At 56.4% G+C, this 12,969-nt stretch overlaps 2 protein-coding genes across 2 annotated transcripts; both read left to right on the top strand.

The window, feature by feature from the left end:
* The first annotated feature begins 1,550 nt into the window (after positions 1 to 1,550).
* Positions 1,551 to 4,477, top strand: F5144DRAFT_179604 (uncharacterized protein). The gene is made up of 3 exons (XM_066782708.1): positions 1,551 to 2,598; positions 2,649 to 2,925; positions 2,985 to 4,477. The coding sequence occupies exons 1-3, from the start codon at positions 1,777 to 1,779 to the stop codon at positions 4,301 to 4,303; spliced, it is 2,418 nt and encodes an 805-aa protein (XP_066644723.1). The 5' UTR covers positions 1,551 to 1,776; the 3' UTR covers positions 4,304 to 4,477.
* Positions 4,478 to 5,816: 1,339 nt separating this feature from the next.
* Positions 5,817 to 7,625, top strand: F5144DRAFT_486755 (glycoside hydrolase superfamily; the record flags this gene model as incomplete). Its single annotated transcript, XM_066785568.1, has 3 exons — positions 5,817 to 6,302; positions 6,372 to 6,437; positions 6,537 to 7,625. 3 exons carry the CDS (start codon positions 5,817 to 5,819, stop codon positions 7,623 to 7,625), a joined length of 1,641 nt encoding a protein of 546 aa, XP_066644722.1.
* Positions 7,626 to 12,969: the final 5,344 nt, after the last annotated feature.

Raw genomic sequence — 12,969 nt, 5'->3', positions numbered from 1 at the left:
GCGCGTTCCTACCAATCAGCAAAGACCCCGCTAAATGCACCTGAAGTTTGGGATGCGAACATGTCCCGGTTTGATCTTTCATGTCGGAACCGAAAGTTGAAGTCAAAAGTCGCTCTGACGTCCCATCGGCCCGTATCTCCTGCTTCGTCTTCTCCTTTCAATCGCGCATTAACGATCGGCTGGGATCGGTCCCGCATGGAAATGCGACCATCTCAACCCCGCAGTCCCAGACTCGTCCCATGTGCGCTCGGGAACTTTGCCTTTTTTCGGTCCAGGCACAGTTACCTTATTGGATTTCATCCATACACGTCATGTCACTCCCAAGGTACCAGGACAATGGACATGTTTGTATTGCGCGGTATGTATGTACCACGTGCGGTGGTCTGGGGGGATCATGGCCTCAGCGTCCGGGGCACTGTTCTCCCGAAAACATCGAGTGCCGGTTTCCCGGCACATTCCGGATTGACCAGCTGCGAACTTGACTGATCTGCTCTATGCCGTTTCCTGTTAAATGCGGAAGCAGACAGGTGACTCAACGGCAAATAAGCAAGCGACGCAGCCATCGACGCGTCGCAGCACCGGAGTCGGGGTCTGGGCTCGGATCAGAATGGGCTTGCGACAACAAGACGACGAAACTAAGCCGGTAGCGAGCAGCGGGGAGCGGGCAACGGGCAGAGGGCCCTTTCGTTGCGGGCATCGGATTCATAAATCTGTCTCCGAATGAGCGGTTGTGACCTCGCCTATCTGAACCGACAAACCCATTGCAACTGCGCTTCTCAGCGCGCCCCTCCTGCCTCGTCTCTCTCCTCGGCTGAAACGTCCTCCCCATGCTGAGACGTCGAACCCCCTGGCCCCTGTACCGCACTTTGGTGGTTTTCTCAACCGTCACAATTGGCGTCGGCCTGTGCGCTTCCGCAGCTGCACGCACTGCATGCACCAGTGACCGCCTGCCAAACCTGGGTCTTCGTCTAGCTAATGTTGTTGTCGAGGCTTGTCGAGGCTTGGCAAATAGGGGTACAGCTGATGAAGTCTCACCAAGGCGGAAGAGATGCCCAGCATCCCCAACATGAGAGACTCACTACCTACCACAGCTTGCGATGACAAGACAAAAAAAGAACACTCGGGGAAGCCAGTGATGTTCTCACTCAACCCCAATCCGGCTTGAAATCCACCTCTCGGCCCTAAAAGTTGTGCTGGGACATCGTGGACATCCATCCCCCATGGCGGTGATCCCCCGCCCCGGGACGATTGATACTCGGATCCGAGATCCGTGAGGCGTCTCCAGCTCGTGGATCCAGTCCCAGGAGCGATGGCAGATTCCATATACCCCTGTCCTCTCTTTAACCCTGTCTCGTGGCGGCTCTCTCAGTCATCCGATCCCCTGATGCACTCGCTGGCGGGAGCTTGGGCCCGTCAATTCATGCATCTCTTCTCGGCAACTTGGCCAGCTCGAGCAAGGTCTGGGCGGCCAGGGCTTGTCCCTTGTCACGACTTTTATTCCTTCTTTCTGTTCTTCCCTCCTTCTATTCACTTCACGGGGCCGGCTACCCACTCTTCTTCTGGCTTCTTTCTGTCTTCAATTTTGTTTGTTTTTTCTAGATTATTTATTCTTGTAATACCGTTTCCATTGCCCAAGGCCACAGCCATCACATATAACCATCTCGACGGCACGCTCGAATCGGAAATACACCAATCTCAGCTCATGATATATCTAGCGTAGCAAAACCCCAGGCACCATAACACGCCGGCTGTGTCCATTCTACAGATGACCCGAGGATGCCAGGGTCAGAAGGAGAGGGAATGGCACCACTAAACAACCCCTCAGGGGCTACCGGACGAAGTTGGTTGAGCGGCGGACCTAGGCTATGGCGGAAAGTCAACCTATCTCGACGACAGGATAATGGGGGCGACGGCGGGAACGATGGTGGGCGCGGCCGCTTTGGTAACAACAACGGCGGAAATGACGATAATAACGACAGAGGGGGAGGTTCTTTTCGGGGCGGGCAGAAAGGCGACGATAATGGCGGGGGTGGGGGGTTCGGCTTTGGCAACGGCAATGGTAACGGCAACGGTTTCGGCAACGGCTTTGGCAATGGCTTTGGCAGGGGGGGCGGGGACGGCAACCGTTTTGGCAACGGCAATGGCAACAACGATAAAGGTGGTGACGGCAATGATGGAGGCGATAGGAGTAGAAACAGGTTTGGCGACGGCAGAGGCGGGAATGGTTTCGGCTTCGGCAACCGTTTCGGCGACGGCGACCGCGGGAGAGGGAACAATAGGGGAGGGGGAGGCTTTGGGAGGAATAAGGACGGTAATGATGGCGGCGACAATACCAGTTCAGAGTCCGGTTCTGTTGAAGCACCACAATCATCGGAGCTACCCTCGGAATCGGCACCACCAGCATCGGAATCGGAATCAGCACTACCAGAACCGACATCAGAATCAGCATCAGGAGCACCAGTGGAATCGCCGCAACCAACTCCACCCCCCGAACCTATCCCTTCCTCGACCGAGCCAGCCCCGGCAACAAAATCAAGCGATTTTAACCAAGGCGTAATCCTATTGCAGTCTGCTGTAACCGGGAGTCCGACCGCTGAGGTAAGCACGCCCTTGCCCTACCCTACCATCACACTCTAACACTACAACAGGCGGACCCGACTGTTACCCAATTCATCCCCATAATGCCAGTCAGCGATGTAGCAGGTCCTGGGTCAACCGAGATTGCCGAATTGGGGACTGAGCCGCCCACTTCGGGACCTTTACCAACGATGGTGCCCAACTCTCCCCCAACCGGGGGGCCAATGGACAATAATATCGCGAATGGAAACGGCAGAGGCGGGGATGGTGCGGGCAATAGACTTGAGTTGGCGCAGTCCGGTATGAACCCGACGGCCGAGCGTGTCCTGATCTCGGTTGGTTCAATAGGTATGATGAATGTCAGTTCCCGGGCAGTTTCGGTTCCTGGAAGCTAACAACGCGGTCAGGTGGCTTTATTCTTGTCTGCTTTATTACCTGGATGGTTTGGCGGACAATGAAGAAGTCGAAAAGAGCCAGCCAGGCTGGAGGTGGCGGCGGTGGACTTTCGAGAAAAGTTACTTCCAAGTTCCCCTTCTTTGGGCGACGGGGCTGGCGCAATTTGGAGGACTCGACGACAGGCCGATCCCCGCCACCCAGTTACCGCGAGAAGACGGGCAGTGTGGGTTTTGCAGGAGGGGAGGGCTTCTATGAGCCGGAGAAGGTGCAAACACAGCAGCCCCCGCAACAACCGTGGCCCCAAAGTACCCCGGAGACTATGATACTCCCAGGACATGGCTCAACGCACTCCGGCATCATGTACCAGCCGCCACCCAATCCTAGAGACACGTACACGGCCGCCAACCGCCCCCACATCACGCTTATGACCAATATACCGGCGGCATACTCACATCAACCCCAAGGGTCCTTCAGTTCTACAAATGCGGCTCAGTTCGGTACCATAATGACACCCGAGAGCACAGCGAGCCCCATGCACTCCGGGGTCTCACCGGCCTCGTACTACAGCCAACCCCTCCTCGCCCAACAATTCACCGCGCCCTACAACCCCCTCTACCGACAGCCCAGCCGGACCATCAGCGAAATCTCCTCCCTCTCCTCCGGCTTCGGAGACGGCGACATCATCGTCAGAGACCCGATGATCACCCCTCCCGCGCCGACCGCCGTCCCCGGTTCATCGCCGACCAACAGCCCCCAGCAGCACCCCCCACAGCTCCCGCAGCCGCAATACACAGCCCGCTTCTCCTGGATGTCCCAACCCAAAGGGCCAACACACCCGGCCCACCCAACATCAACAACAGCAGCAACCGGAGCACCCCAAGCATCAGCAGGAAGCTCGACGAACGCCCCAACACGACAGGACAGCACCGCTAGTAGTAGCACTAGCGGCCGGCGCGAGACGGTCTACACGGAGACGAGCGAGGACCAGCCGGCGCGGTTCCGCAGCGTCACGTCGTGGGTTGACCAGCAGACGGGGCGCATCAAGCGTGTGCAGCAGAGAGGGGTGGCAACTGAGGTGTCTGTGGGTGCAGCTAGGGATGGTGCTGGGACTGGGAGTGGTGGGAGTGGGAGTGGTGGGGGAGGGGTTGCACAGGTGCCGGGAGACCCCGGGATTCCGGGGATACATAACCCGCCGAGGGAGCAGAGCTTTGGGATGATGATGGATGATGAGGAGAGGCCGAGGAGGGTGGAGGAGGTTGTTGGCGGCGGCGGCGGCGGTGGTGGTGGTAGTGGTGGTGGTGGGTTGGGGGCCGCGGTGAGGATGGGGTAGTACTACTCCCTCCTACTCGCTCCCAGGGCTCTTTGGAGTGATGAATGGGTGGGTGGATGGGTGGCAGATATGGTATGGGATGGGATATTGGAAGGGATGGTGATATCGGTCAAGGAGATGGGGGGTGAGGGTGAGGGTGAGGGAGATGGCCTGCCTCCGTCCCGTGGGGCCTGGTGCTTTGCGGGCGGAGGCGGCCGTTCATAACTTGTGTGTTTCTTGTTTGGGCTCGGTCATCATCATGAGGTGGGGCATGTCGAGGCTGTTTCTGCTATTTTCTGTCGTTGCTGGCTTGAGTAGCTCCACGCTTATACCCTTTTGTTTCGTTGGAAGAAGGATGCCGAGGCGGGATGGATGGTATGGTATGGTATCTAGCTCAATGCCAATGCTTGAGATCAATCACCGAAGCTACACTCGTCTGTCATCTCATCCGCTCACTTGCCCTCCTGCATATCGAGAGGATTGAGTGCCTAGTCCGGGTGCCTACTCTCAGCCCTGTTAATACGAGCGACAGCCACACTCGCTGGGTGTGAGTTGTGGCATTGGGAGCGCACCGGTAAGCTCGTGTTGTCTTCAGGCGACGACGGTCGAGTTGAGGACGGAGGATCGTGATAGCAGCACAGGAGCCTAGGTATAATACCAAGCCGGGAGGAAGGGAGTGGTCGCCCGTGTAACTGGTGGATGGGGCCGACCGTGCCACCGAGATGCCTTAGCGATGAAATTTAACGCGCTCGTTTTTTCTGTTCTTTTGCCGCCGCGCCGGACCTGCCTCCCATTCGGAGCCTAATGCTACGCTCTACACGATCTTTTTGGCATCCCTTTATCCCGCGGGCTCGGTCGGGCACGTGTCTGCACTGGCTCCTGTCGACCACAGCCCAATAATGCAACCTTAATATACTGTGCAGCAGCATTCGGCATGGCGAGAACCTTGCATCGAGAAAAACCCAAACCCCTGAATCTGTCGAAGTCGCGATGCGAACATCACAACCGCCTCAACAAAGTGGTTTTTGTGCCCTAAAATATTCCACACATACTCAATTTATATTTTACAAATAGGTATTGTTTGTCTGCACTTATAGTACCATACCCACCAACGAAATTGTTGTCACTTCTAACACAGGTCGTCTCTTCAGCCGGTTTACAACCGGAGGCGGATGGTGTGACTCGACGACGGACCTCATTAAACACAAGAGCCATACCTGAGGCTCAGCAGGCCGTAGGGCTATCCCATGGGACTAGACACAGTACGCGATGCGACCGGTAAGGCAGCCTAGGTCAAAGGCTAGTGAAGTCGATGTGACGTTCCAGCGGCAATCTCGGCACCACGCCAGTGAGGACGGAGACTTGACCTTTGGACCCCATGGTCAAGACCATCCATCATCAACATAGACGGGAGGAGTCACGATGTTGAGGAATATGTGTTGGGAAGTTGCATAAAAGGCGAGCCGCTGGCCGCGGTCTTGACAGCAGCTATGCCGAGTCTCACCACCAGCTTTCCACTCAGCAACTAGACAAGATGGGCGCCGAATGCTCGACTGTTACCGTCCAGCCGGGCGACCTGTGCGGCGCGCTGGCGTCGAGGTGCGGCATCTCGACGGCGGACCTGTACAAGTACAACCCGGGCTCGACCTTCTGCAACACGCTCCAGCCCGGGCAGCTCGTGTGCTGCTCCGAGGGCTCGCTCCCGGACCTCAAGCCCAAGCCGAACCCGGACGGCACATGCGCCGCCTACACGGTGCAGCCGGGGGAGGGCTGCTCCGCCATCGGGGCCAAATTCCAGCTCTCGAACGCCGACATCGATACCTTCAACAGCAAAACCTGGGGCTGGAATGGCTGCGACGCCACTGTGCCCTTGGGCGCCGTCATCTGCGTCAGCACTGGCGACCCGCCCATGCCGGCGGTTATTGAGAATGCGGTCTGCGGCCCCCAGGTCTCGGGCACGCCTCGGCCGAGTGACTGGTCCCAGATCGCGTCGCTGAACCCATGCCCCCTGAATGCCTGCGTGAGTCCTCCCCTTTCCTGGCAGATTTGCCCCCCTGAGTATCAAAGCTAACCATATCCCCTATCCTAGTGCAACACCTGGGGCCAATGCGGCATTACCCCTGAGTACTGCACGCCGCCCAAGTCCAAGGGGCAGGTGGGTTGCATCTCCAACTGCGGCACCGCGATCGTCAAGAGCCCGAGCCCACCAGCCGAGTTCATCAAAGTCGGCTACTTCCAGTCGTACAACCTCGAGCGGCGGTGCCTGAACATGCGAGCCGACCAGATCCCATCCGGCTACTCGCACGTGCACTTCTCCTTCGCGGGCATCACCCCCAACTTCACCGTCGACCTATCCGGCGCCACCGAGCAATTCCAACTCTTCGTCAAGCAAACCGGCTTCAAAAAGATCCTTGCCTTCGGCGGCTGGTCCGACACCAACCACGCCACCTCCCCGCCCATCTTCCACGAAACCGTCACCAACACCAACCGGCTCACCTTCGCGCGCAGCATCGTCGCCCTCGTCGAGCAACACCACCTCGACGGCGTCGACTTCGACTGGGAATACCCGGGCGCCGTCGACCTGGGCGGCTCCGCCGGCGACGGCGCGCGCTACCTGACCTTCCTGCGCATCGTGCGGCAGCTCCTCCCCGCCGGCAAGACCATCTCCCTCGCGGCCCCGGCCTCCTTCTTCTACCTGCAGGGCTACCCGCTGGCGGCCATGGCCGACGTCGTCGACTACGTCGTGTACATGGCGTACGACCTGCACGGCGCCTGGGACTATGGCAGCGGCGACAGCCAGAGCGGGTGTCCCGGGGGGGATTGTCTGCGTAGTCATGTGAATGGGACCGAGACGGAGTGGGCGCTGGCGCTGGCGACCAAGGCGGGGGTGCCGAGTGCGAAGCTGGTGGTGGGGCTGGCGAGCTACGGGCGGAGTTTTAAGATGGCGGATCGGGAGTGTCGGGCGGATCCGATGTGTCGGTATGTGGGTGGTGATGGGGGCGCAGGCCCGGTGGCGGGGCTTTGTACGCGCGCGGCAGGGATGGTGGCGCAGGCGGAGCTGGAGGACCTGAAGAGGGTGGGGTTTCCGGGGGCGGTGTTTTGGTATGATCAGGCGAGTGACTCGGATATGGCGCAGGTCATGACGGATACGTGGGCGGCGTATATGAGTGAGGAGACCAAGGAGCGGCGGCGGGCGAGGTATAAGGGGTTGAACTTTGGGGGGTCGGCGGATTGGGCGATTGATCTGGCTGCGTTTGTGCCGGGCGATTCTGGGATTCGTAACAAGACTGCTAAGAGGGGGGTTGATTCGTTTGTGGCGCGCCGGGCGGGGGGTAGATTTTAGACGGCTGTTTGGGCTGTGATTTTGATCCCACACATTCCTTCATACATAACCCCAACCCTAACACCGTACCTCCTTTTTTTTTCAGATCCATCAATTCAATTAGTTAAATTTGACTCTTCGCACGTGCGGCGGTATTTAACGGCGTTTGCGAAGGAATTAACCGTAGCAGCGTTTGACCCTTTTTGAATAGCGGTGCAAATGCGATAGACTTAACTGCGTTTGATTGAGTTGATGGATCTGACTGAGGGAAAAAACGTTGCATGATTGTCAGGGTTGGGGCTATGTGTGGAGGAATGTGTGATCAAAAAAACAGCCGTGGGGATAAATTCGCCTGTAAGTTTATGGTCTTAGGCCATCAACTAACTGTAAAGTGTAAAGTAACAACTTGTGGACCCCAGCATGTGACGGTTATGGGAGAAATCATCTTTTATTTCCCGCCGTGGATGCCCTGTTTGCATAGGTAGGTAAACATCGTTGTGCTAACACCGCCCTGGGCGGCCAAGGCCACAGACACAGAACCTGTTCCCCTCTGACGATACATGTAAATATACGAGACTTCCCGTGAAAGACTGACGCGAAGGAAATAATCGTAACTCAAGGATCCAAATAGCTAGATACCGTAAACGCACACATGCCCAGACCCAATAATTAGAACCGTATTAGACTCCAAGGCCTTCCGTTGGCCGCCGACGGAGCCCGTCCGGGACAACATTGAGTTGATCGTCCTTGTTCCACATGAACCCCCCCGGTCCAAAGTTGAGCTTGAGCTTGACCTTTGCCGCCCCATATCGGTGACTTACACATGGGTAAACCTTGCGGAAGATGCCAGTTGACTCGCGTTTCACTTTAACGACATCACCAGTTAGTAGGTAGTCTCATCTCAACAAGGCGGACGCGTTATGCAAGGTAACTTTGGGGGGGGACATAGACAAGGAGACATAGAGGACTTACAAACAACCCGTCCATCAACGGTAAAAAAACACTGCTTTTTAGCATAGTCAATCCCGCAGCCTACGGTGTTTCCTGGGCCAAAGCGGGGCCCGTCCGTATTGACCGGGGAGCCTGAGTCGTCAAAGATTCCACCGTCATCTCCGTGGTATCCAATAGACCACTTGGACTGCGGCCATCCAGGATTGGCGTTCTTGAGGTTGGAGAATTCTCCACATAAACCTATTGTGACGACGAGGTCTGGATCTGTTGTTTCCCCTTGAATTGTGACCTCGAAGTAGACATCTCCCATCGATCGAGGGGGAAATCCGTGTGCTGATCGAAGGGAGACCGCCTGGTCACTATCTATCAGAGGGTTAGTAGGTAGGTATCTAGTCAAGAAAAGGGGCCATAGAGTTTGAAAGAAAGATACGTACAGGAGAAGCTAATCTCTGTACCTCCCTGCTTGATTTCCAGAAGAGAATCGTAATCGATGCCCTCTTCATGCCAAATCTCTGGGAGGATCATGGAGGCGGGTTTTGCCGTTGCCACGCGTGTGCCCAAACTCGGATCAGCACCTTTAAGATCCCCAACCTTGTGTTTGGATTGTACTACATGGTCATTGAGAGTCCAAGCATCTTGATCAACCATCTCGTTTGTAACCTTCCTCCCGAACCCTAGATCCATCAATTCGTCCCATAGTGTCGGATCGTCGAGTTCCGTAGCAAAACGGAGGCTGCGAAAAGCGAGTTCAGGGGTTACCTCGTTTTCTCTCTTTTGGCATTGGTCCAAAAACAGGCGCGAGGTGACCATGATTGGCACAGACCCAGAGAGGTTAGGGACGACCGCCTTCTCGAATATCGTTTCCAGGCTGAACGCCGGATCCCCTTCGACGGAGATGGCCTCTAGCAAAGAAGAGTCCCCGTCGTCGATCAAGAGACGGAGGGTGTTCCAGTTCCAGGCCACAATGGAATGTTGGAGGAGTCTGACTAGGTCCTTGCGCTCCCAGTCGCCTACCTCCAGTAAGATAGCGACAGCCTCCGTATTTGGCACCCGCACCGCTATGTCAAGGCATGTTAAACCGTCTGGAGTTTGAGCCTGAAGGCCAAGTCTTCCAACCTGCTGTGCAAGGAGTCCGATGATATTTTTGCTGCTCGATCTTGCAGCGATGTGGATTGGCAGGTGCCCATTTCGCCCAGGAAGCTCAAAGTCGATTGTACTGCTCGGGTTGGTCGCGTGATAGTCGACAAGTGCCCGCACACTGTGCTCACGATTGCCCTCTAGGGCAACATGTAGTGGAGCATTGCCATCTTCGTTCAAGAGACTGGCGTCTGCGTTGTGTTCGAGAAGAAACTGGATTCCGCCTGCAGAATTCCACAAGCAGGCCAAATGAAGAGGGGTCCAGAGGTCCGATTTTTGGTAGTTGACATTAGCGCCTTTGCTGACCAGTAGCCTGCAAATATCCGGGTTGTCTGCAGCTGCATGGAGACTCGACCACTTGAGGTCTGAGTAACTGAGCTCGTTAACATCTGCGCCGAACTCCAGCAAGACCTCGACCACCTTGACTAGGCCGTCATATGAGGCCTCAAACAATGGAGTTTTTCCGTGGCTGCCAGAGTTGTCGGTTGAAGCCTTGGCCTCTAGAAGAAGCCTGCATGTTTCGCCAACCCGTTCTTTACTACCACACAGGCATATTGCCGTCAACAGCGGCGTCATACCATCCTCATCAACGGCCTCCAGATGTGGATTTCTCTTCAGCAGTGCCTTGATTGCGTCTACATTCCCATGCTCGGCTGCGACGTGTAGTGGCGTTTCCCTCTCATCGCCGACCAGATTCACATCCATGCCAAGCTCAAGCAAGAGAGCGACCGTCTCGGCTGTTGAATTCTGGGCCGCAATGTGGAGGAGAGACGTTGAATCTACGCTAGTTGGGTCTTGGTGTTGCATGATTTCGGGGAACAAATGCAGCATGAAATCGACAATCCCCACCGCAGAGTTCTTAATGGCTGCCACCACATCACGTCGTCGATTTTTGAGTGGGTAAAGGTCATCCGAAATACCAACTGGCCCCCCCATATTCTGTGCTTTGATTCGTTCAAACAGCACTCGGACCATTGCTAAGTTGGTGCCTTCGATGGCGTACTCTATGGGCGTTCTGGATTTGTTGTCGATTGCGAACATGCTGTCGCTCTTTTCATCGACCAACAGTTGAGCTGCTTCTAGCTGGCCGGCTTGTACGGCAAGGTGCAATGGGATTTGCTTCGTCCGTGAGCGCGACTCAACATCGGCTCCCCGATCTATCAAGATTTTTACAAGGGATATCTCTCCATTGGACGCAGCGACGTGGAGCGCTGTTAGCCGTGACGAGTCGGGAGCATCGACAATCACGGCCTCGGAGCCCTTGGTGGGGGCACTGTCCGCATTACTGCGAGGTTCGCGACCGTCGTCCAGCAGAATTTGGGCCACCTCTCGTTGTTTATGTTTGACCGCCAGGTAGAGGGGACCTTGCCGGTCGCTGTTGGTAAGGTTCACCCTCGCTCCTTGACGTAGCAGCGACCTGACGACCTGCACAAAGCCACCGGCCGCAGCTAAACAGAGTGGAGTTGTGCCTGAGCCCGGGCTCCCATCGGGAGAGACACCTTCGTTGAGAAGGTATTCGACGATCAGCAGCTGGTTGGCTGCCGCAGCTTTGGCTAAGAGCACGGCGTCCCATTTCTCTCCTTCAACGTGAAGCATCTTAAGAATCTCGAGATGCCCTCGCTGTACGGCTAGGGTCTCGGGAGTGTAGCCCTGGTTATCCCTGCGGGACTCAAGTCCTTTCAGAGTACTCCTGTTCTCCAAAAACAGAGACAAGGTTGTGCAATGTCCATTCTCAGCCGCGTAGTGTACCGGCAGACGTCCCTTGATATCCTCAGCCAGCATCACGTCGTCAAGCTTGTCCTGACGACGAGCAATGTCCAGGATAATGACTGTCGCTTCGACGCATCCACCGCGTGCTGCCAGATGTAGTGGCGTCAAGCCATTATCATCCTTTTGGGTGAGCTCCTCCTTCGACTCGCTGGCGAAAAGGTCCTTGAGAAGATGTGGACAGCTCTCGACGGCATGGTGCGCGGGTGTCCGCCCTGATCTATCTTTGTATGTAACTGGTTCGTTTTTGGATCTGAAAAACTCGACCAAAACCCTGGCCGCACTCATGTTTCCAGCCCTTACCGCAAGGTGGAGTGGAGTCTCGAGGTCTTTGTCCCTGGCCGCAGGGTCACTGATGGGGCCATGATTCACCCCCTTCCCCGCGGGGTCACCCTCCGGGCTCCTTGTGCCTGGCACAGTTTGCGGCAAGAGAGCGCGAACGACCTTGGCCTGACCATTTATGGCGGCGAGATGAAGTGGGCCGCGGCCTTTTTCGTCAACCGCGCTCGCCAGGTTCTCCCGAACGTCGTCGTTGCTGACGATCAACTGGACCATGCGCGGGCTCCCCACAAGTGCCGCGATATGAAGAGGGCGATAGCTCAAGATTGTCTGCCTGACGTTCTCGTCCTCACTGGCTAGCAAGGTCGCCACGGCGTCCACATCATCAGCGGCGATGGCACATTCGAGGTAGAGTTTTGACGTGGTCTCTTCGACGATGACTATTTTCCGTTCCCAGCCACCGCGCCTAGCTGTGAGATGTAGGTGGCCTACGCCAGCGGGATTAACAACACGATGGGTGCCGCCAGCATGGTCGCCTGCAAGTAAATAAGATACGACTAGCCGAAGTCCGACATCGCGGGCCATCTCGACCGGTGGCAGTTTGAGGCCATCCTGCGGCTTGAGTGGAGGGGTTTTATCTCCCTGTTGCAATCTAGGGCTGTCGAGCCTGTTGTTTGGTGGAAGAGAACAATGGCCAAAATAGAGACTGTACCACCGATCGGCTGCCGATGATTCACGGAAGAACTTCACCACCTCGCCACAGAGTGCGCCGTCAGGGTTTTCGATCGCAGAGAAGTGAGCCGGCCAGTAGCGAGCAGCGTAGTCAAGCAATGTGTGTTCGCCGAGACACCCGGATTCGCCGCCGAGCACCATCTTCAGGTAGTGCAGGCAATGCTTGAGGAGTTTATCGTTCCCCATAAGATCCATAACCCTTCCGGGTCCTGTGTACTTTCGAAGCGCTTCCCTAGCGGTCGTAGTGGCAACGCGAACGTATCCATTCTCTACGCATAGGAGCCCACCGAGGTTATTGGTAATGTCAGCCTCGATGTCCAGCGTCCCGTCCATCTCGCCAATGAGTGTCTGATCCAAACGAATGGCCGCTGCGCATGCGAGCTCCTGGATCTGAAGTGGTCGCGCAGAAAGTAAAGCCCACGACAGAGTTGCCGTTGCCCAAGGGAGCAATGTCTCATCCGTGGAGAGTCGGGATATCGCCTGGCGGTAGAATTCGTCC

The sequence above is a fragment of the Chaetomium tenue genome, assembly GCF_020726465.1.
Source record: "Chaetomium tenue strain MPI-SDFR-AT-0079 chromosome Unknown F5144scaffold_3, whole genome shotgun sequence".
NCBI lineage: Eukaryota > Fungi > Ascomycota > Sordariomycetes > Sordariales > Chaetomiaceae > Chaetomium > Chaetomium tenue.
This window is presented reverse-complemented; position numbering and strand designations above follow the sequence as displayed.

Bases quoted from the DNA above. Each gene is read 5' to 3' on its own strand.
- F5144DRAFT_179604 (XM_066782708.1), top strand. From the start codon at position 1,777: ATGCCAGGGTCAGAAGGAGAGGGAATGGCACCACTAAACAACCCCTCA. The intron at 2,599-2,648 runs GTAAGCACGCCC...ACACTACAACAG, and splicing joins CCGGGAGTCCGACCGCTGAG to GCGGACCCGACTGTTACCCA. The intron at 2,926-2,984 runs GTATGATGAATG...CAACGCGGTCAG, and splicing joins GATCTCGGTTGGTTCAATAG to GTGGCTTTATTCTTGTCTGC.